This window comes from Asparagus officinalis, chromosome 1 (genome assembly GCF_001876935.1).
Source record: "Asparagus officinalis chromosome 1, Aspof.V1, whole genome shotgun sequence".
Classification (NCBI taxonomy): domain Eukaryota; kingdom Viridiplantae; phylum Streptophyta; class Magnoliopsida; order Asparagales; family Asparagaceae; genus Asparagus; species Asparagus officinalis.
The window spans coordinates 85,047,484-85,072,192 of record NC_033794.1 but is presented as its reverse complement, the minus strand read 5'-3'; the positions used below and the strand labels follow the sequence as shown (position 1 = coordinate 85,072,192).

The 24,709-nt window shown below is 38.3% G+C and overlaps 3 protein-coding genes across 3 annotated transcripts; 2 read left to right on the top strand and 1 right to left on the bottom strand.

Annotated features, from left to right (window-relative positions):
- LOC109826960 (basic blue protein-like) lies at positions 10,164-10,963 on the top strand. Its single transcript, XM_020393974.1, has 2 exons — positions 10,164-10,394; positions 10,633-10,963. Exons 1-2 carry the CDS (start codon positions 10,232-10,234, stop codon positions 10,830-10,832), a joined length of 363 nt encoding a protein of 120 aa, XP_020249563.1. The 5' UTR covers positions 10,164-10,231; the 3' UTR covers positions 10,833-10,963.
- LOC109826951 (basic blue protein-like) lies at positions 11,197-12,737 on the top strand. The gene is made up of 2 exons (XM_020393965.1): positions 11,197-11,729; positions 12,362-12,737. Exons 1-2 carry the CDS (start codon positions 11,564-11,566, stop codon positions 12,559-12,561), a joined length of 366 nt encoding a protein of 121 aa, XP_020249554.1. The 5' UTR covers positions 11,197-11,563; the 3' UTR covers positions 12,562-12,737.
- On the bottom strand, positions 13,591-15,940 carry LOC109843108 (manganese-dependent ADP-ribose/CDP-alcohol diphosphatase-like). The gene is made up of 2 exons (XM_020412045.1): positions 15,858-15,940; positions 13,591-14,670 (listed from the first exon to the last, which is right to left on the bottom strand). The coding sequence occupies exon 2, from the start codon at positions 14,664-14,666 to the stop codon at positions 13,695-13,697; it is 972 nt and encodes a 323-aa protein (XP_020267634.1). The 5' UTR covers positions 14,667-14,670; positions 15,858-15,940; the 3' UTR covers positions 13,591-13,694.

The window sequence follows — 24,709 nt, the reverse complement described above, 5'->3', positions numbered from 1 at the left end:
AAGATATCCAAAGGAGGATCCCTCTTCAGCTGAATTCTCAACTATTTATAGGCTTTTAGGGGTGTAACTGACCCCTTAATTCACTCCATAATGAGGGCTTAATGGTCCTATTATGTGGAAAAAAGATTTTGAAACCATTTAAATCGTGTTTGAAACGGTCAACGTGAGATTTTCATTCTGGAGCGAGCCTCGCGTTCAACTCTGTGAAACGCGGAGGTGAGCCTCGCGTTTGGAGTTTGGAGCGCGGAGGTGAGCCTCGTGATTTGGAGTTAAAACACGGGGATGACCCTCACGTTTTGCTTTGAAAAGATCGTTAATTGTAATATCTTTCTTTGTGTATTGCAAGGATCGTCATCTTGTAATCTTTACATTTGGCTCTTTGAAATATGAGAGTCGTCAATTTGTAACTCTCGTCTATTGTTGTGAAAGTCATCAGATTATAACTTTCATCTGTTGTCACGAAAGTCATCAGATTGTAACTTTTGTTTGTTGTGGTGAGAGTCAAAAATTTGTAACTCTCATTGGTTAATGTGAAAGTCGTCAGACTGTAACTTTCATCATCATTGATTTGCGAGGATCAGCTATATGTAGTAATTTTTAGACAGCCTACACATATTTGCAAGATAGCCCGACTACTTGCCATTCACGACAAGTACATGTGTGGTCATTCAAATCTACTTCAACGGTAGGGAAATCATACACCTCGTACCTTCCTATAGTAGAAGGAGTAGCAGAAAGACAACGTGATTGCTCATTGATATGAATGAGGTGCTCTTCCACAGTAGGAACAAATGCTGTGGTCCACTTGTGGGATACCTCCCACCTTTCAAAACTCATCCTCATCATTTTCCTACGAATATTATCAATTGATTGGGTAATTGGCAAATAACGAGCTTCTTTGATCCAAGAATTGAATGACTTAGCTAGGTTTGATGTCAGCCATTAATATCTACATGCATATCAATAAATAGTAAGTATAGAGGTACATATATCTAAATAATTTGTAATTAAAATTTTGCATAATTTAAAGGGAAAAATGCTTCCAGCCCCCAAAACACAAGAAAACGTGCTTCCCCCCAAGACTTTTTTAACGGGTGCTTTGCCCCCAAAATGCTCCGTGATTTTCTTCCAGCCCCAAAAATGAATCCCCAGGCGTAACTCTGTTTAAACCCCTCATGAAATGCCCCAAATACCCATACACAGCCTGTAACTGTTGCCCTCTCACGTCGGAAACATGGCGTTTCTATAGGGTCCTGTTTTTGCTTATTTATACAAAATGTAGGATCGTGACCCTTAAGAATAGAGTGCGCTCTTATACAAATCTGAAGAAGCTTTACACTTAAACACTAGAGGGTGAGTTTGCAAAGTAGATTATAAATTACAAAAAAAGAATGACAATCTTAGAAAATAAACATCACAAACACAAGCATGTATACTGGTTCCACCTCTCCGGTGTACATCTAGTCCCCAAGCAAATCTCGCTTGAGAGTTTCCACTATAATTTTAAAACCTTACAAAATCAAAAGCAAACCTGACTAATTTGTAAGACCATGCAAATTACAAACCCAATTGACAAGACCATGCCAATTGTTAAACTGTACTCTAGACCAAGAGATCAACCCCTCTCATAAACCGAGAGAACCTTTCTTTGAAGCAATGTACAATTCTAATCCTATAAGCCTTGATATGGATGTGAACGTGTAACAATGGCTTATTAATCTTTTTAACTCTCTGAATGTTGCCTAAACAAGCTCTAAGAATGATATGAACAAAGGCAATATCAGAAACTCTCTTTTATAGAAAAATAGATTGAAAAACTAAAAGTTTAGAGAGTTCAGAAACTCTCTTTTATAGAAAAATAGATTGAAAAACTAAAAGTTTAGAGAGTTAATTTACACAATATGTGAATCTTATAAGTGCAAAGTTTAGAGAGTTAATTTACACAATATGTGAATCTTATAAGTGCAAAACTTGGTGCTTGTTTTCTGATATTTAAACCTATTTATAGCATATGAAATGACATAATTTTAAACCCAATTAAAGTCCACAAAATGACTATAAACAGTCACTTATTCAAAACCTAAAATCTGAAAAAACTGTATCTGTAGTCGACTACAAGTCATAGTAGTCGACTACACTGAGTCTAAACAGACTCTGTGAAGTCAGAAAATTGCTTAGTAGTCGATTATAATGGTCATTGGTCGACTATACTGTAATCAGACAAAAACTTGACAGAAACTTGACAGAAACTTAAAAAACAAATTTTGTCTTCAGTAGTCGACTATAAAGTCGATTAGTCGACTACACTGTAAAATAACAAAAACTTTACAGAAACTAAAGAAATTGTTTTTGCCTCTAGTAGTCGACTATAAAGTAGATTAGTCAACTACACTGTAAATTAACAGAAACTTATATTTCAGTCATAGGCTTGAGTAGTGTGACGTCCCTGGGTCCACACAAGGCTACAGTTCAAGGTAAAACCAGAGATGTCAAACCTGTCATGCACCCATACTGTGCATAAACACGTTTCACCAATCATAGCAATATCCTCTAGTGGAACCAAATAGAAGTGCAGGTACAAAACGTGCAAAATAAAGGGAATAAATATAATAGACATAATATAAAAGAGATATCTCATAAATAAAAAGAATCATGTCTCAACTATAATACATCTGATATCGGAGTAATAAAAATATCTCAACATGAATCAACTAAAAATCGTACTAAGGTACACTGCCTTTACAATATGAATATAAAACTCTAATGTCTGAATAAAACTCAAAACTACAGTGGAGTCTCTACAAGTAAAAATACGCGACAGCGACTATGCCAGAACTCTGTCAACCTGCGACTCTCCGAAACTCCGAACTACCTGAAAAATAATTTAAAAGAAAAAGAACAACAACAAGAGCATCAGAGCGAACAACAACAAGAGCGTCAGAGCGCTATAACAAGATTACCTCCATTCGCCCCAGGGGAAGGGCTGCTAGATGGAGTGAAGTCTCTATCTATTAATCATAGTCTACCTAGATTCATTTTCCCCGTATCTAAGTGGGATTAATATTTAGAAATCTACAACACGAGACGTAGTATGTCGAGCGAAATAATCCAAACAAGGAAACCCTCATATATATACCATATGTCTCAAATTGTAGATATCTAAACATTAATACTAAACTAAGAAAAGAAAATTTAATGAAACCAACAATTAAAAATCCATAACACGAGACTGGTACGTCGAGCGAAATAATCTAAACAAGGAAACCCTCATGTATATACCATAAGTCTCAAGTTGTGAATCTCTAATCATTGATTCCAACTAAGAAATAAAGAAGGTAGTAAAAGAAATAAGACATCAACACATCGTATTTATAATATCTTCCACTATCACAAGAAATAAAGAAGGTAGTAAAAGAAATAAGACATCAACACATCGTATTTATAATATCTTCCACTATCATTGGGAAGATAGAATACAATACCAACACATAATTTTGTATACCTTCAAAAGCAACGTATCTCGGTCATATAGCTCAGTGGTAGGTAGTATTCATAATCTACATCTGCCACACTTAGGCTATTAAGTAATTGCCTCAGTGCAATGGACTACCCTGTAGGTATCCTAAACTGTGTACACGGCTCATTAGTCTCATCACGATCTCAGTGCGTAACATGAGTGTGGGACGAACTACCAAATAAGCATCCTAGAAATACGACTCACGAGCCTCATCGCACCCTAGTGCGGGACGGACGGCTAGATCAAGCCTCCTAAAATCCGACTCAATGGCCTGTACATGTGGAATATCGACGCACTACCTCGTGTAATACTGAACTGAGCTCATCAACGATATCCACCTCATATAAATCTTTGTATCTCTGGTATGTCGATGCACTATCCAATATAGTACTGAGTTTTGCTCATCAACGATAGTTACCTCATGTATAAACCATGTATATCTGGTATGTCGACGTACTATCCCATATAGTACTGAGCTGTGCTCATCAACGACGTCCAACATGTATATGAACGATATCTAATTCAAATATGATCAAATCATAATTTATCATAATCCCCTTGCGATTCTCAAATGTGTATCATAACATATTCATGACTATACGCGTAACATCAAGCGGCTCAAAACTCCGCGAACGCATCTCAAAACGGCGCAACACAGCTCCATAAAACGAGCAGGAAAATAGATGGAACTTCTGTTAGTAAAACGAGCATATCTTTCTCTAGAAACACTAATTTTACAAATGGTTTTCTGTTTTGAAAACTAGATTCACACATATTTCAAATAGCATAAGGTTGGTTCAGTTTGGAGTTCATTTGTTATCCCAAATCTCTAGTTAAACATTATACGTGTGTAGCAGTTTTTCTGCAGGATATGTTGTTAGTGAATATAATATATATTTCCCTATACAAACTCTTTTTAAGAATGATTTTCTGTTTTAGAAACTAGATACATATATATTTCTTTTAAAACTAGTTTGGTTAAATTTGGAATTTGTTTTCTATCTTAAAATATCAGTTAAACATTATACAAGTGCTGCAGTTTTTTGCAGAAAATATATATTTAGTACATCACTTAAATTTCTCATATATAAATAAAATTATAAATAACCCTAATGATCATGATCATGATATTATCATAAACAATAAGAAAATATTACTAATCTAGCATTGATTTAAGATTTACTATAAAAAAAATCTAACTTTTAACACCTCAGGTTAAAATTAATGCATGAAAACACATATTCGATATCATATTAATCATCTACACTAGTTATTTAACTATGGGGATGAGTTTGGATAAAGATTATATTACCTCAAATATTGTTCTAAGTCTCTGAGATAAACAACAAGCAATCCACGAGCATAAACAACCCGTTCTCCCTTGTCCCACGTCGAAGATCTCGCCATCGTGTCGGTATTATGCTCCATAAAGCTCTCAAAATTTATAAAAAAAATATCTAGGATTTTTGAGGGGAGAGGGTGACTGCTAGGGTTCATAGATATGATAAAAGAGAGGAATTTTTGTGAAAAATATAGGTATTTATAAAGGCAAATCTAAAACAAATCTGCTTGACCCGAACCACAAAACCTAGTCTGACTAGGAAAATAACTATCAGTATTTTGACCATAACTTTCATGTCCAACATCAGAATGAGGTTATATAAGATTTTTTGGAAAGATCTTGAAGATACCTACAAATTTGGTCTTTTAAATTTTTTCAGATTCTAACTTCTTCAGTATGTAAAATGCATATACGTTTAACTAGTCGTTTTTCCCAGATTCAGGCCCGTGTACGTGTGCATGATATCACTTCTATATTCACATATATACATTAGATTGATCTCACATCAATTCCTAGCATACTAAAATATTAATAAATATTATTTTTTTATAATATAATATATTTATTATTTATTATAAAATATTTAAATTTTTAGGGTTTTATATTCTTCCCCCCTTCAAAGAATTTTGTCCCCGAAATTCCGCAAACGTATCTTAGAGGTTAATAATACATTATCATAAATCTTCAAATATAAAATACTAAAATATCTACACTTAATACTCTAGAATGTGAATATTCCCACTTAACCCCTAACTAAACGGAACTAATACGTCGAGCGAAAAATCCAAACAAAGAACCTCCTATATGTATACTATGTGTTCTGAATGATTAGAAGTTAAGTGTTAACACCTCATTCTAGCGTTAAATATAAATATGACCATATGGGTAATCATGAACACCAATCAAAATCAATCAACTTATCTGTTCAAACAGGTGCGGGTAGTCGCGTAATCATGAACACCAATCAAAATCAATCAACTTATCTGTTCAAACAGGTGCGGGTAGTCGCGATGCATAGCATCTTCGCGCTCCCAAGAATCTTCCTCGATATCTATACTTAACTATCTAGAATACAAATACTCTCACTTAACCCTTAACTAAGCGGAACAAGTACGTCGGGAGAAAAATCCAAACAAGGAACCCCCCATATATATACCATATATTCCGAATAATTAGGAGCTAAGTGCTAATACCACCATTCTAGCATTAAGTATAGATATGAGCATATAGATAATCATAAACATAGACAAATCATATCCAAACAATTTACTTGCTCAAATAGGTGCAAGTAAATCCAGCAGCGTATCAACAAGCAATAATAAGTTGATAACAAGTAATTAATAATAGTATTGTTAAATATGCTAATCAATATTTACCAATCGAAAATCTTACTGCATCATTCAGTCGACCACCGCGTAATATATTGAGAATCTCAAGCCGGGTAATAGACCCCCTGGTCCTATGTACACTTTAATAACACTAGAAATAGGGACAAAACAAAAACTATAGTTAGCAACTAACAATTAACAGCAAGAACAAACCAGTAAACTTAACCACCGATCCGTAACTTTAACAACAAATCAATAACCATAACAAAAACCCGTAACCGTAATAACAAACACGTAACCTTAACATCAAACCCGTAACCTTAACAACAGACCCGTAACCTTAACAACAAATCAATAACAATAACAAAAAATCCGTAACCTTAACAACAAACCCTTAACCTTAACATCAAACCCGTAACCTTATTAACATAGGAGGAACCCTAACAACTAATTGATAACCTTAAAAGTGAAGCTGTAAAAACTTGTGATATGCGGTGAATACTTACTTGTTACATCTACAAATGCAAAAATGACTGATTGATAACCTTAAAAGTGAAGCTGTAAAAACTTGTGATATGAGGTGAATACTTACTTGTTACATCTACAAATGCAAAAATGACTGAGAGTTTTTTCTCCTCTTCCGTCAGCAGCGCGACAACATCTGCTGACACCTTATAATTATGTACAAATGTGTCCTTACCACCCAAAAACTTGATGATGAAGCCTCCTGGAAAGGGAATCCCCTCGTTCAGCTTATTCCTGTATATTTCTTCTTCTGAACTCATAGGGGAACTCATGTGTTTTTCCCAGATTGAGTGGGGGTCACTTTATAGCCGAGCAGGCGCCAACTCTGCTACCTTTTTCTGCACCTGCTCTTTCTCCTCCCCAGCCACTTCTACTATAGCCTTGTCCCCTATGTTGTCTTTTTCTTTCTTCTTCTTCCCTTTAGTGTAAGGGGTGACTACCCACTTGGAAGGCTTCACCGCTCTTCAAGGGGTGCAGCAGCGGACACCTTTGCGCGTGCCCCCTTTGCACCCCTCTTTCTCTTATTCAAAGCCCTTATAAACCTAATAGGAGCATCTTCGTCCTCAGTTAATGTGTCAGATGCTGGTGGAGGGGCATCCTCTGATTGCTTTATTTCCCTCCCAGTGTCCTCTCTTAGAGTGTCTGTTTTTAAACAATCTATTCGAAGTATAAATATTGAGAAAACTTAGCCCCATCTATCTAAACATAACAATCAATCTGTAACCCTAACAACTGATGCCTAAACATATGGTGAAAAAGTTACTAACCTATACAAGTTTGTTGAGAAATGGAGTGAGAATTAATTGATGGGTTTATAAGAGTGGAAGAATGTAGTAATAATGGATGAGAGTGGGGAGTTAATTGAGAAATGGAATGAGAGAAAGAGAGGTGAGAGAGAGAGAGAGAGAGAGAGAGAGAGAGAGAGAGAGAGAGAGAGAGAGGCAAAATACCCCTTTTAATACCCTCACTTAAACCAATACCCCTCTCTCTCCCTCTCCTATTCTTCCCTCTTTTCCACCTCTAAGGAACCTCTCTCTCTCTCTCTCTCTCTCTCTCTCTCTCTCTCTTCATTTTCTTATGTTTTTAAATTTTTTAAAGGGCCCACTTAATAAAGGACACATGAATAAACTGAAAGGGTATAATTGGAATTTAAGAAAAAAATTAGGGAGGCCCACATATGCAAGTATTGTATTTTAGAAGTTGGGTTTAAAGACAAACACAAAAAGATAATTGGGTTTAAAGATACAAACAATAGTGATTAGGTTTATAGATAAAGTTGAGTAAACAAATGGGGTTAAAAATAAAAACCCATATATATATATATATATATATACGGATAGTACGGAGAGTTCGAAGAGCTCATTATCGAACTCATGAGGATCAGCATGATGGTCGCTAGCATATGGCGTGTGAGGATAGAGTATATGTACGTTGACGAAGACGAGGTGGATCTTGCTCGCACGACAGTGAAGCTAGTCTGTCACAGCCCCACACGCAGCCAGAGAGCGAGCACGTACAATCTCAAGTTGAAGACCTGAGCGGGTACAAAGAGGGAGATAATGGGAAAGGGACAAACTTTTAGATTGTATGTGTAGTTTATTAGTTTTTCTGCTTAAACTCTATTTGTAACTAAATATACTTGATATGTTCGGATTTGTTAGAAGTATTTTGGCATATGGATATGTGTATAAGGTATCTATTGTGTTAGGCTAAATAACACTTAAATATCGTATAGTTTCACTCCTTTAGCATTTATATAACCTCAGTTGTATTTCATAGCATTTATATACCATCAATTGGTCAAAATTTGCAAGTTAATACCCTATATTTTCCAAACGTAAAAGTTTTCATATAATATTCTTATATTAATTTTAGAGCTTTTTAACCATTTATATTCATTAAATTACTATTAAACCTACCCAAATTGTAATTTAAATGTATCATAATTGTATTTCAAAAATAGAATTTAGAAAGATTTAACAATACATTCAACGAACTTATTAGAGAGAAACTTAATAGATTAACATATAAATATTATATAAAAACTTTTGAATAAAATTTTTTATATTTGTAAAACTTAGGGTATTAACGTGTTACTTTTAGCTAATTTAGGGTAAATAAATGCTAAAAAATACAACTAAAGGTATAAAAATTCTGAGAGAGTGAAACTACAAGGTATTTAAATGCCATTTAGCCATTGTGTTATGATATTGTGAATTGATTAAATGTGTTTTAATTTATATTTATTTCTTAAGTTTATAACTTATATAATAATTATATTGTTTAGTAATGTATATGAGGCGGATTTTTTATTTTTCATTTTTTTTGCAACTTATACATTGTATATATACAGGTTATAAGTCCATTGTGATCCGTGCATGTTTTGTGCACGTTTTGGGCTGCTCAGCTAAGACAAAATCTCTGTCTAACCCGCAGAACTACTAGTCCCATTAATATTCTAAAACAGTTCACAAAATCCATGAGACTAGTAATCCTGTATATTTTTTTAGTGGCCGATTAGCAGCCACTAAATACACGGGACTACTAGTCCCGTGCGTTTCATAAACTCAACTCAGCGAAACCGACATGGCCAAAAAGAGGCTAAATATTTAGTAAAACAGTCGGCTTTGCTAAATATTTAGCAAACTAGCCTATTTTTAAAATTTTCCAAATCCAAACAAAATACGGAACTTGGCCAGTGATTAAAAAGGAAAAAATGAACATGAGTACGCGCCAGGTAGGGGTCGAACCTACGACTTTCTGCTTAGGAAACAGACGCTCTATCCACTGAGCTACATGATACAGACACATCATGTGCCACACTCCCCTCTCTGCTACAGTAACCGGGGCCCACATGAGATTTATTTATAAATCTCATGTGGGCCCCGGTTACTGTGGCAGAGAGAGGAGAGTGTGGCTGAGGGTGTGGCACATGGTGTGATTGTATCATTTTTGATAGTTCTATTGGTCATGAGGATAGCTCGTCAACTGTTAATTTATTTTAATTTTAAAAAGAGTCGAAAATTTCACTAAGAGTGTACTCGCACCTGGGCTGATACTACAGTGGTCTATTGACCACAATTAGAACTAAAGGGAGTCTACTCACAATTGGGTGATAGTACAGGAGTCTGTTCGAAATTAACCCTTTTATTTATTTAATCTTTTTAATGTTACCTCATAAAAAAAAATTTGTTGACCATGAGGAATGAATGAGTGAGAGTAGGTTGGAGGGAGTGAGCTGCGCCTGAAGGGCTATTTACGTAGGCAACAATTAGAGAGGAACTCTTTCCTGCGATTTTAACTTAATTATATTAAAAAAATATTCATCTATCAGTTAGCTAATAAATGTTTAATTAGGAGGCATGCACTTCATGTCACCACACATTGTGCACGTCTAACCGATCACTCATCCGGCACACGTCTAAATATAAGCTTCTACACTCAACACCATCAAAAATCTTAAAGAGGCACTTGAAGAACTAGAAATCAAAACATTTGAGCACTTGTTCATGTAAAGAAATGAGTCGCGCGATTCTTGGCGTCGTGTTAATATGTTCCTCTGTTCTTCTTGGTATCAATGTTTCTGAGTCGGCTGAGTTCAATGTCGGAGACAGAGATGGTTGGAACTATAACGTAGGTGACTGGCCTAACGGCAAGAGCTTTGCGACAGGCGATGTTCTGGGTAAACCTAAGAACACCCACTTCCACAATCATTTTTGTAAAACCCACCTTTTGAATTTGAGCGGTTTAGCATGCAGTAACATATGCAACGAGATGCGATATTTTGTTATAATTAAGTTGTTGTATTTTATTGCAAGTTAATGTTATATTTTGTTGCAAGTTCTGTTACAAAATTGTTGAATATAACCTATAGCATTTCCTATTTCGGTTGATAACGGATATATATATATATATTACAGTTTTCAACTACGCTCCTGAGGAGCACAATGTGGTTGTCGTCGACGCTGCTGCATATAACAGTTGCGGCACTAGTCCAGGAGCTGTGGTTTTCACGTCTGGAAATGATCGGGCAACGCTGGCGAAAGGAGACAACTACTTTCTCTGTAGCTTCCCTGGTCATTGTGAACAAGGGATGAAGATTGCAGTAAATGCAGCTTAAACAGCATAGATTACCACTGAATCCTTCAGATTGGTCGAGATTGAACTTTGAGTGTGTTATCTACTACCTTTTTCAATGATCTGTAATAAACTACATCTTAAGAGAGAACTAATTTCTTTAAGAGTATCTTATTTACAAGTTTCTTCACGCATAGCCTGGGTCGAATTGTCAAAGAGTACTGATGGAAGTAGCTAAAAATCTATTAAACAAGCTGTGAGATGTAATTTTTATTTACTAGTGCAGCCAAATCCTCTCAATTTTCTTAATTTGATTTTGAGAGTACAGACCATTATTTTAGTAAATTACAATCTAATTATAGTACATTACGAGCCTGTCATATTTGCACCTGCCTAATATGCTCATTCTAATTTTACCTTTTCCCTTCCACAATTAGCATGCATCTAATACTAATATGGCTCCAATTATATATTGATTTGCTTCTTAAAATGAATCCGAATGTGTCTATATGCAATTAACCCAAATATAAATTACCATATAAATTACCATAAATAATCAAATATATTCCCCTGATTCATGTAATGAATCTAATATTTATTAGCATATATTGCAAGCATGCATTTCATGTTATCATGCAGGGATTATGCACCTGCAGAAGATTAATTCATCCAGCAATATACATATAAATTACATAGAGCCTCTACACTCAACAAGCACAAAAATCTTTAGAGACATTTGAAGCTCTTGACTTGATTATATATTTTAGAAAAAAAATGGCTCGCACCATTCTCTGTGTTACACTAATGTCTTTCTACCTTCTTGTTAGTCTCATTAACGTTGCTCGGTCGGCTGAGTTCATTGTCGGAGGCGCCGATGGTTGGACTTTTGACAAGGAAAACTGGCCTGAGGGCAAGAGTTTTAAACCAGGCGATGTCCTAGGTAAAATCTATGCATTTGTAATTAATTTTCATATGCCAACGTCTTGCAATTTAATTTTTTTTGTTGAGTATTGCAAGAGCTAAATGCATATGAACTATCATAACGTTAGCAGTCCATATATAATTGAATAGGTTAATCACAAATTACAAAACGGATTCTTCATGATCGGTATGACAGTAAGTATAAGTAAAATAAAACAGTGTAAGCGTAAATTTGTGGAAATTCGTGAGGCATTTGAGAGGCTTAAATTGAAATTGGAATTGAAGATATTCAAATGTACACATTTATGAATAGACAAGGGGATTGTTTGTTAGATTTAATAGATGGAGAGGGCTTCTTGGAAAACAGGATGTAGACGAAAGGGCTTTCTTGTAATTCGTCCTAAAGTAAGGACTGCAAGATACTGAAAGCCAAAACTAGTTGATTTGGTGTTTGAGAGTAATATTACTGTCTGATCTTCATCTAGAGATTTAATAAGAAAGTACATCTTCTGATCAAATTTAAAGTAATACCCTCTCGTCCTTTTGCTTTATAGTTTTATGCTTGCTATAAACTCTCCATATTTAATTAAACTAGTTGATTATCTTATAGATATAGCAATAACACTCAACCTTTAACATTCGATGTTGCAGTTTTCAACTACGCTCCTGAGGAGCACAATGTGGTTATCGTCGACGCTGCTGGATTTAACAGCTGCACACCTGCAGCTAACTCTACAGTTTACACGTCTGGAAATGATAGGATCACGCTGGCCAAAGGAGAGAACTACTTTCTCTGTAGCTTCCCGGATCATTGTGTCTCAGGCATGAGGATTAAAGTAAATGCAGCTTAAAACTGCATACAGTACTTCTGCAAGCTTATTTTAGTGATATTATATATGTAATAAGTCAAACTTGTTATACACAAGTTTCCTGGCCCATTCGACCGCATAGGAGTAATTATACATCTAAAAAAATTTGCTTCGTGTACTGCACTCTTCATATTCCATAACTGACTATGGCAGATTCATCGAAGCATAGAATGTTGAAAAAAAATTAGCACGGCTCTCAGAGGCTATAAAAAAAGTTCTAAGTGTTAGTATTTATCCCCTTTCTACTGCACAAAATGCCAGAATTATGGTGAGGATTAAGGATTATAATTTTATACTCTTAACGTGTCTAGTCACGCCCCTATGGTCTGCAACTCAGTGGAATCGTTCGTTGATGGCGATTTTGTTTCATATATTTCTGATAATTCAAGAGTAATATTTCAACAGTCATATCCCCGACAAACCATATGATTTCAAGAATATAGAACATCTCTGGCTTCAATGAGTATTGAATTTCTTTCACAGTTTAGAAAAAGAACATATGACAATTATCAATGTCAGTATTCATATAACTTTCTAACTACTTCATGTTAAATACAAATACAACTTTCTAACTGTCACACAATTATATACATATGTAAATAAGTATGTGTCGCTCATTTATGAATTTAAACACAGCAGAAGTGGCCTTATTAACCCTTGACTATCAAAATCCACCATCAGAATTTCGACCCCTCTTCGAATATATTCTGACATATTTTGAAACAAAAATTTGAATTATAATACACCTTTCTTGCTGATATAACTGGAGGGTTTCTACAAAAATTTATTTACGACTATTTTCTCTCTTCCGTTAAATAAACCTTATACTCGGAGTCAAAAAAGAATCAAACTGTCCGTTAAATTCCAATTAACAAAAGAATTGCATGTGTCAAACCTATTGCAGCCAAGAGAATTCTCTCAGTACCAAGCAACACCATCTCATTATCACAGCATTGAGACATCAAACGCATTGGAGAACGTATAATTATATGAATTATAACCATTCTTGATATTAATGAATATTGATTATGATAACATTCTACACATTACAAATTCCTACACTCCTCAAGTTCAAAAGACAAACTATCACCAAATTTTATAGTAAACAAAAGATTCTACAAACTAAAAACCATCTCAACAGTCTTCATTCTATCAGTACCAATCAAAACCAACTTATCTTGATAAACATCGACATACCCGAACGCATTCGATCCAGGGGGGCACTCGAGCGCAGCCTCGAGAACGCAATGATGAACACCGAAAGAATCAACACTGTACCCTCCCATATGCTCGTGACCACCAAAACAAGCCTTAACACAACCATAGCGGTGTATTATTTCCATGACCTCTTCATAATTCCAAGGCAAAGCCTCCGGAGTTGCTGCGCTAGGATCCAGAGGTTGATGACAGCATATAATCACCTTCTGGTTCTTCTCCGTTGAGTCCAGCAAGATGCGGTTAAGCCATTGAAGCTGTTTCCTGCCGAAGGCTCCATTGAACATAACGAATCTCCTCTCCAGGCCCAAGAGTCCAGCTGGGCTGTTCTTGTTGGAATTGGGATTCTTTAACTGGAGGATCATGTTGGCTATTGTTGTGTTTGGATGATCTTGAGGCCAGCCGATTGCGCTGATATCGTAAGGATCAAGAACGACGATTCTGAACCCCGGTGAAGGAGAGAACTCATAATATGCAGTGCCATCACCTGGAGATGGAATCTTGAGAACCGATGTCAGTTTTTCGCGCGGGAGGTTGTAGAGGCAGTGGTTGCCGATCATGTGATAGACTGGACCGTCGAACTTTTGGAATTCCTCGACTATCTTTTCTACGGTCTGGAGAGATTTCGATTTCGGGCATAGACCATCAACAATGTCGCCAAAGTTCAGCGAGAACTTGAGTTCCCGATGACCGTTCCAGCTGGCTATTGCGCGCTGGAGGACGTTGATGCTGTGTTGATAGTAGCGGGGGATGCCGCGGAAGGAGAGCCCGTCGGGGATTTCTGCGTGTTGGACGTCCGATATCACTCCGAAAGAGAAGAGGGGCTTCTTGGTTTGGACTTGGTGCATGGAGCGTTTGTTTGCGGAAGCCATTGTACTGGAGTTCAAGGGAAAGAAAGTTGTCGTGATGAGATTTACCCTACGTTTTAATATATACTGAGAGCAATTGGAGGTTAGGGAGGAATTGTAGTTAGAATAAGATTTGGCCGTCTACGATCAAGAAACTTTAAAAGTTTCTATTATATAGTAGGAAAGGAATCCTTTGCTTCAATTGTAAAATATAATATAGGAGTATTAAGAAACTCAAAGTCAATGTGTAAAGATCTCTTTGCAATTTTACAATCTTATCTGTAGTAAGATCACGAAGAATTGGCTATAGAAGTTTTAAGCGGCGTAGGAGTCCTGGTTCAATTAATTCGATTTAGAGCTAATAAAAGAAACATACATAGTTAACTAAATAAATAGAATATTACCAAGAAAATAATCCTAATAAAAAGTTTCAAAAGAAAGAGGCTTTCATGGAAAGATTGACCAAACGTTTAGAAAAGATTATCCCTTTATACTTGAGTGAAATCAATAATAGAATGTTCGAAAAAACAAATGAAATTCATAGATTTTTTTTTTATACCTCATAGCTATAGCAGTTCCAACTGATCAGGTGAAAAAAAAAGCTAAAAATTATGAAAATACTCAGAGAAATGCCAAAAATTTTCGATGCCAATAATTAAATAGAGTGACATATTTCTGTTCATCTACGACATTTAGAAACTTGAATGCCAAACAACAAGTTTACGTAGAGGTAAAAAAAATAAAAGCCCTTTGAGATTAAGCAAAAGTACATGCCTTTTACTTCAGAACAGAGAAAGGAACAATAAACGTAGTAAGTTTAAATACAAACCAAGGTATTCTCCTTAATTAAAAATCACAATCAACTACTTACCTAAGCAATATAGATCTTGGTTTTATATTTGGGTACCAAATAAGAAGAAGCCTAAATTATACTTTATTTTTCTTCCACTTAATTATCATCCAAATAATTATGGTCTATTAACAGTGGGTTAATGCACATTGAGTATGAAAGTTTTCAAATTATTCGCATTGCTATATTGAAATTTATTCACATTGGGAGATACATAAATTTCACATTGAAAATCTAACGCATGCACATAAAATTAAAATGGAAATCTGAAGAAAGGCAAAAAAAACGCAATTACTGTGTGAATAATTTTTTGGCACATAAAATTAAATTGGAAATTTGAAGAAAGGCAAAAAAAACGCACTTACTGTGTGAATAATTTTTTGGAGATTGTTGATGAAGAAAACGATCTTTTAAAAAAAATTAGCCCCTATCTCTCTCTCTCTCTTGGCCTCCCACTTAACTTCTAATTAAAGCAGGACAGTTTGTTGCGGTTAGTTTGGCGGTGTTTATTTTGCAATGGAACGCAACCAAACCAATTCATTAATGTTTTCGTTTGGTGGAAGAAAATGACTTGGTTTTTCTTGATATTAAATTTAGAGTGGAGCTAGAACTACTATCTAAGATACAAAGTCATAGATATAAATTCAAATTGAGAATGATTTTGATTTTCCTTGGTATTAAATTTAGAGTGGAGCTAGACCTACTCCTAAGATAAAATGCCATATATCTAAATTTAAATTTAGAGAATGACTTTGATTTACTATTTGTCTAAGATACAAATGTAGGAGACCTAAATTTAAATCTTAGATTTCTAAATTCAAAGTTTTAATCTTATGATGTGATGCAATACACAAGTTTTATTTGAAAAAAATTCAAGGTTTTTTTTGGGTGATAGTAAGGATTTTCTTTTCTAGATGTCACTTTCAATGGGGGTGATTATATTATAGGTTGCCTCAAATACTCAAATCCATATTGCTTTGAGAGTTCTTTTTTAGCTTGGATTGTTTTGATCAAGAGTCCTACTTACATTAGACTTTGCACAACCAATCATATTAGAAGTTTATTCCTACTTAGTCTCTTGTTGGGTTTTAGGATGTATGGACTTCTATTCTTATTAGAACTCTTATTCCTTGAACATCAAAGAGTTGGGATCTTTAAGACTATATAAGAACAGTCTTTCAAGCCAATTAGATTCATTAATCTTCAGAGCACCAATCAAGAAGAGAAAGTTCTTTTGTGAAGCCTATTTGATATTCTTCTCTTTTGTTCCTTTAGTTAAGAGTTGTATTAGGCTTATAGGGTGTTATTTGGGATTGAGAGATTGAGAGATCCACTTTGTATTCCTCACATATAGTAAAGCTTTTCTCCTCCTTCACCCATGGACGTAGGCTACAAGCCGAACCACGTATATCTTTGTGTTCGTGTGTTCTTGCTATTTTTCGTGCTCTCGTGTGATTGATTAGCTTATCCTGGGGAGTTTGTCATAACAAATTGGTATCAGAGCCCTCAACTATCGATCAGACGAGAAGATGATGACAACTACTATGAAGTGGGATATCGAGAAGTTTGACGGCAACATCAGTTTTAGCCTTTGGCAAGTTAGGATGATCGCGGTGTTGACATAGAGTGGATTGAAGAAGACTTTGTTCTGAAAGTCGAAGAAACTGGTTACTATGACGAAGGAAGATTGGAATAAGTTGGATGATAGAGCTCTCACAACAATCCGATTATGTTTGAAAATTGAAGTTTTGCAAGAAGTTCTCACAAAGAAAACAGTCGCTGATTTGTGGTCTAAATTGGAGGATTTGTATTTGACGAAGTCGCTCACTAATCGCCTCCTCTTGAAACAGCGTTTGTACATACTTCGGATGTCGGAAGGAACACCCATCAAATCTCATATTGGTGAATTTAATTCTATGATTATAGATTTGAGTAAGATTGATGTTAGGATCGATGATGAAGATCAAGCCCTATTGTTATTGTGTTTTTTGCCGACTTCCTACAAACACTATAGGGATACTATGATTTATGTGACGCCCCAGGGTTCACACAAGGCTGCAGTCCCAGATGAAACCCGGATTTTCAAACCTGCCAAACACCAACCATCATGCTATGACATATTTTACCATCACAATCACTATCTCTCTAGTGGAAACAATAAATAGGTGAACGTACAGACATGCAAAATAGAAATATGCAACATTGGATATACACAGAAGAAGCATAAGAAATATCAAGAATGAGCCAAACTGAAATAGAATAGAAATATCTCTGAGTGTAAGCTGGATCTCAAATACAATGAGTCAAATAAATAAAGTTTCACAAGAGCTCTCAACTCTAAAATAAAGTACCAATCTAGAGTCTGAAAATAATCAACTACATGTGGAGTTCTGCAATAACTATAAAGTATAATAAATAGCTAAATGGACAACTAAGGAGTCCCATCATCCTGCGACTCTCCGTGCGTCGGACTCGATGCCTGAAAGAAGGGAAACAACGAGCGCCAAAACGCTAGCGAGATCATCACTACCTCTCCCTAGGGAAAGGGGTAGGAGTATATAAGAAAATAGAGTCAATACTTACATATATCAAATCATTCATATAGCTCTCTATGAAAAATAAATAGTCAAGGAAACATACTCAAATCTCCAACATAAAGAATAAATACATCATCTCGAATTACATCTGAGTAGCCTGCTCTAATATAAGAGGATGTCAACCAAACCAAAACGAATATAACTACCGTCCATAACGGGAGTGCCAAAATCTAAAAAAAAATACCCTACTCCCGAGTAATCTATCATGGAAGTAAAACTTACAACTGATTAAATATCTATGTGTGCATCATCTTGTGCTATAGCGATACTCTTGTAATGTTCTTACTCAATCACTCTGCGACAATAGGATTTATTATCTCCCTATTTCGGATACATGTAATAATGATACTATTGTAATACTCTTACTCAATCTTCTGTGGTAATAGGTTTTATCTTTCTATTTCCGGATACGTGAAAGATCAAATACTAGTCATGTGTATTTATAAATTTTAACTTGTGATAAAAGTGTGTTAATTCAACACAAACTAAGCATAAGTGCACGTATCTCGGTGTGCGTGTCCACATCTGAAGTTCACCATCATCCCAGGTATTTAACAAGTTTTAACATTATAGTTAATCTTCACAAGGTCAAGAGAAACGCTCGACAAACAGAAATCAAACCAAAACCATGCACATGCCAACATCAGACTGGCGGTCGACCGTGGCGGTCGACAGCGACGGGGTCCAGAGACTACCCGGGTCTCTGCCCTGCACACGGTCGACCGTGGCGGTCGACCGTGAGCCCAAAATCTAGTTTTTTTCGAGGATTTTGTGTGTGTTGTGTTCACGTCGTGTTTTTGTGATTTAAACATGGTAAAAACTTCATGAATCTTGCATACAAACATGTTACAGAAGATAGAAATATCTGGAAATAAAATCATCATATATAACCATGATTTTATGCATTATATTTATATTCAAAATCCTAAACATGCATAAAAGCTCAAAACGACGAATCAAACTTCTTTCTTTAGATTAACCACGTTTTAAAATCATCTTCAGATCTTAAATACATCTGTAAAATTCATTCTCAATCTTTTTAGCATGAAAAGACGTAATCTTTATACATATAATACAAACGAGTTGTCTTTTATTCATAATCTAGTCATTTAGACTCTACAAAACATGTTTAAATCTTTTTAAAAGTGTTTTGAAAACTAGGAGGGGGATTACCAGAGATGGTACTCGCCTGAGATTGTCGAAAAAAGTTTTAGAAGCAAGGTTAAAAGAAATCTCCACTCCAAAAGCCAAAAACCAAGAAAATCCCGCTCGAAAGCCTCCAATCTTCTCCAAGAAATCAAACTAGGGTTTGGGGGTTGTAGGCTGTCTAAAAATCACAATATATAGCTTATTCAAACAAGCTCCGACAACGGAGGTCACAATCAGACGACTTCCCAATCACTGCATCCGCAACTCCACAATCGCCACAAACACGACCTCACTTCTGAGATGATTGATCTTGATGGCTGTGACAACAGCATGAGATGTTGATGAGCAATGGGATGATTTCAGAAATAAAAGGTTGGACTTAGTTGGTGAGTTGCTTGGTAGAGAGCTGAGGGCAAATATCCGTCTTTAAGACACTATGGATGTTGATTCCCGTCTAGCTCCTACAACGAAAGCTACAATCAAATAGCTTTCGGGTCGATGATCGAAACATACAGTCGAATAGTTGCTTGGTAGAGAGTTGAGGGTAAATATTCGTCTTTAAGACACTATGGATGTTGATTCCCGTCTAGCTCCTACAACGAAAGCTACAATCAAATAGTTTTCGGGTCGGTGAACGAAAGTTGTGAATGGAGGGATTTTCACATAGATCGAGAAGAGTTACAATTCAACGATACTTCTGACGATTGATGAAAACTCTATGCAGCAGTCTTCACAATCTACAGTGAAAGTTACAATCTGACGGCTTTCACACCCCACAACAGCTAAAGCTAGGATTATTGAACAACGGTCCTTGCAACGCTCTACAGAAGAAGTTACAAGTCAAATGGCTCCTTCTGAAACGCGGATGTCATCCCCGCGTCACAAAGTTGGAAATGAAGGCGACCCTCGCGTCGTCAATGCACAAGCCAAGCGTGACAGTTCTAAAACAAACTCGACAGAGTTAAAGGATCGGGATTTTTGATAATCAGATCAAGGGTTGGATTCTTTATCATCAAAACCACTCAGGTTTGGAGATTCGGCAACAACAGCAACGAAATCCTTGGAGATAGGATTTTTGAATCAACCTCAGAAGATCAAATTCTGAGAGGATTCTTCGACAACAGAAAAACAGCTTGATCCTTAACCGAATTTTCGGTTCCAACAACTCTATTCACAGAGTTCAAACTCGTTCAGAGTTCTCAAACTCATTCAGAGTTATTCATAAAACTTTCCACGAAAGTTCATCGTTCCCACGAGATAAAGATGGTCAGATCGTCAACAGAGAGCAAGTTCGATGTAATCAATCGAAGGAAGCACTCCATCGCTGCCAAGAAGAACCCAGTTTTAAACAAAGGGGAAAACCAAATTCGTTTTCCTCTTTTTTGTAATCAAGTTGTAACCGAGATCAAAGGAATCAAAATCACATTTTCTTTATTCTCTTCTTTGCAATTTTCCGACTCCGCTGGGGACTAGCTTTTCCGACGATGAAGTGGTGGCTCAGTCCGACGTCCACCTCTTGGGAACGACTGTAGAAACTCTCGTCGTAGAGTTTGATCAGGCGAAATACGAGGAAGCCCTATCCTCTGGATCGCTTAGCCCCAAGGCTAAGCATGGTGTCCGCAAGATCTCCAAGGAGATCAATTCTGTTGTTGAAGAGCCGAAGAAAGCCCTCTCCTTCGGCCAGGAACTCAAACTGGCTCTGATGGCGGAAGATCCCACCTCCGCGTCAGCAAGACGTGCTTCAGGCCACAAACGGCCTCTGGAGGAGACGAGTCCTGTAAACGTCAATGACGTTGCTGCAAAGGCTTTGAAACAAGCCAAGAAGAACGCCGCTCGCCGACGGAGAAGATCCATCCGACGAGCACACTTACGAGAAAGCCGATTGTTGGCCCAACGCGAAGATCGCGTTTCTAAAGATCCAACCAAACCTGGCGTCCCCAAAGAAGAGCGCTCACTGCGTGGCAATGAGCCCAACTATGAGCCTAGGCTGATACAGCTCAAACGCGACCCTGAGTGGCGCGTTGTTCACTCAAAACGCAGCCCTCAGAATGGAGCTGCCAAAACCAAACGCGACCCTCATAGGCGCGTTCCAATTGAACATGACTCTCAGGAGTCTGTTTCACAAATTAAACGCGACCCTCAGGTGCGCGTTCAAACGAAGCATGACTCTCAGGAGTCTGTTTCACCAACCAAACGCGACCCTCAGGGGCGCGTTCAACCAAAACTTGACCCTCAGAGGTCAGGTTCATCATTTAAACGCAGGCCTCGGCCTAGTGTTTTCAAACGCGACCCTCGCGTTACTTCTCAAGAACGCGATCTTCAAGAGGTCCGTCAGGTTCAAAAAAGTCAGCGTGGCTTTAAAATTCACGTTCGACAAGAACCAATCTCACCTACCCAAGGGCAGGGGGTTCCAACTCCACCTCCAAGTCCGGGGAAAGTTTCCTCCCAAGTTCCTGATCTGCGGGAATTATTGTCAAGAGGAAAATCAACAGTGCAAGCAGCTCACTCATGTCAATGTGAGAGGCTCATCTCTGCAGTCCTGTCAGAATGCCCTTGTTGTGCATCCACACCTCGGCAGTCCGTATTCGACAGGTTGACAAACGTTGTTAGGCCTGCCAAACGACAACGCCGCAACAGAAAGAAGACAGTTGAAGCGGAATACCCTCAGGTCACTATCAACATGATCGGCCGAGGGAAGGCCTCGCATACTGATTCTGACGAGTCACAAGAGAGTCATCCGCCAACTGTCCGAGAAATTTGTGACCAGTTCGAAGGAGTATATCAGAATACTCGGACTCGAACAGGAGCTATTCGCCCGGTTGACTATCAAAAGTTAGCCAAAGGCATTACAACAAGTGAGGAGCATTCGGCAATAGCCGAATCTCAATCTTCAAGCTCTGTTGGAGCACGCGAGGTCTCCGCTTACATGTCAGGGAATCACGAAGACATCGCCAAAAGAGTGGACGAACATCATGTCATGCTCCAGGCGCAACAGGAGACACTTCTCCAATTGAAGGATATGTTGGCTCAGCTTCTTGCTGAAAAAGGCCACAAACCTGAGTCTTCCCGGAGAACAACTTCAAAGGGAAAACAAAAACTGCATGAATATTCAGACCGTGAGACTCACAACCTGGGATCCTCTTCCGAGGGTGAGAGGGAGATAGAAAAAGAGCTGCACCCTCAATCCACCAAGGTAGATGAACTGGAGGCTCGCCTCAACGCAATCGCCAACAGAAGCGAACTCCGCGAAGAGGGAGTAGTGCGGCCTTACCCTGCTGAGTGGGATACAGCTCCCTACCCACCGAAGTTTAAGGCCCCTACCTTACAACCGTTCGATGGTACAGGATCGCCAAATCAGCACATTTACTACTTCAAGTCCCAAACTGGGGATGTAGTAGCAAACGACGCCATCCTGACCAGGCTGTTCATCGGTACCCTTAAGGGTGTCGCCTTCGAATGGTTCATGAAATTGCCTGCCGGATCTATCCAGAAATGGGTAGACCTGGAAAGGCTATTCTTGGCCAGATTCTTTGAGGACGACACGGAGGTCTCGGTCCCAACTCTTCTTGCCACTAAGCAAAGGAAAGGAGAGTCCATCAAAACCTATGTGGAGAGATTCCGCAGCATGGCATTACGATGCCCCTCAGGTATGATCCAATCAACTCTGGTTGAAACTTGCAGGCACAACCTGCAGACCCAGCTCCTTGCTCAAATGGGGGTGGCAGAATGTCGCTCCTGGAGACAACTAGTCTCACAAGGAGAACAAGCTGAAGAAATAGTGGCGCGGGTCAAAGCCGAAGAAGTGCCACAACCCAAGCCGCAGTAGCAAAATCAGCAACGCAATCAGCAAAATGCCCAGCGGTCTAAGGGAAAGGAGACTTTGGCAGTCGACTACACGCGAGTTCCACCGCCGAACAAGCAGGGCAAAGCGCCAAATCAACAAAGAGCGCCCAAACAGTATTCGTTCAAAGAGGAGCATGTGGATACATTATTCCAGTTGCTTCGAAAGAACAACAAACTGCAACTGCCTGAGATCAGGAAGCCGGATGAAGCAGGGAAAGTGGATGACCCCAACTATTGTCGTTATCACAGATTCCTTGGACATCCTACCAAAAAGTGCTATGTCTTCAAAGACATCTTACAGAATCTGGTGAACGCTAATGTGCTCACACTGAAGCCAGAGCAGAAGACCGTATCTACTAATATGATAGCGGTCCAATTTGGTGATTTTCCCCCGGTAGTAACGGCGGACGGCGTCGTCCCCATTCGCAAGGGAGAAATACGTCTGAAGAATGCTGACTTGCATAGTCAGAAGGACAGGGGGTTGGTGCCCCTCACTACCCCAAAAGGGGAAATCATGTGGGTCCATCCTGATCTGCTAGGAGATCAACAATGGACGAACACCCCGTCCAAAAAGAAGGGAGGCAAGGCTAAGTCTTCCAACATGGTTAGCCCCTCCATTACTAAAAATGATGACCACCTCAAACCTCTTACCGATTCAGAAGAGGAGAGGATTGTTCTAGCAGCATACCCAGAAGGCAATCCTGACACTCGGTCAGGAAAAGCTTACCTGAGAGATTATGGCCAGAACGCTCCATAGGCCGAGGAACAGCCCCAAGACGCTGGGGGTTCTGTTCCGAAAAAGCCAGTGGACAAAGGAAAACAGAAGGAGCTCCGATTCCACAGAAATCTCCACCAGGAAACTGGAGAGTCGAGCGCTCCCTTCCAATTCAACGTCATGGCGCAGCTGGCCAACATACCGGCCAAGATTACTTTATATGAGCTCCTGAGGTTATCCAAAACTACCAAGGAAGCTCTGATTGAAGCCCTGAAGAATACAGAGAGATTCATCACCCACGTCACTCCGGCTCCCGAAGCCTCTGATGATCAAACTTGTCTGCAATGTCTGCAAGCGGCGAGAAGTCTACCCTGCATATCGTTCACGCAAGAAGACATGCAGGTCAAACATGAACATGACCGACCACTGTACTACACAGGATATATCGGATCCTCCGAAATCAGTCGTGTTCAAGTTGACCCGGGCTCAGCACTCAGCATCATGCCCTACAGGGTCATGCAGGTCCTAGGGATTCCCATGCACCGGCTGCACACCACCCAGACTACTATTTTCGGGTTCAATGCAAACAGTACCCGACCCCTGGGAAAGATTAAACTCAGATGCCAGATCGGAGATCTCAAGTCTGAGGTAGCATGCTACATCATAGATGCGGACACGTCCTACAACCTTTTGCTAGGACGACCATGGATACATGCAAACCGCATTGTCCCATCTACTTTGCATCAGGTTATGAAGTACGCCAATGACAAGGGCGAAGTCAGAACCTTGATCGCAGAGAAATACCCCTTCCGAGGAGTAGAAAACTTCCACACCGACTCCGTCTTCTATTTGGAATCCCAAGAGAAAGAAGATGTGGACAGCGGTAATGAAGCTGACATCGAGCCAGACCCCG

Bases quoted from the DNA above. Each gene is read 5' to 3' on its own strand.
- LOC109826960 (XM_020393974.1), top strand. From the start codon at position 10,232: ATGAGTCGCGCGATTCTTGGCGTCGTGTTAATATGTTCCTCTGTTCTT. The intron at 10,395-10,632 runs GTAAACCTAAGA...TATATATTACAG, and splicing joins TGCGACAGGCGATGTTCTGG to TTTTCAACTACGCTCCTGAG.
- LOC109826951 (XM_020393965.1), top strand. From the start codon at position 11,564: ATGGCTCGCACCATTCTCTGTGTTACACTAATGTCTTTCTACCTTCTT. The intron at 11,730-12,361 runs GTAAAATCTATG...TCGATGTTGCAG, and splicing joins TAAACCAGGCGATGTCCTAG to TTTTCAACTACGCTCCTGAG.
- LOC109843108 (XM_020412045.1), bottom strand. From the start codon at position 14,666: ATGGCTTCCGCAAACAAACGCTCCATGCACCAAGTCCAAACCAAGAAG.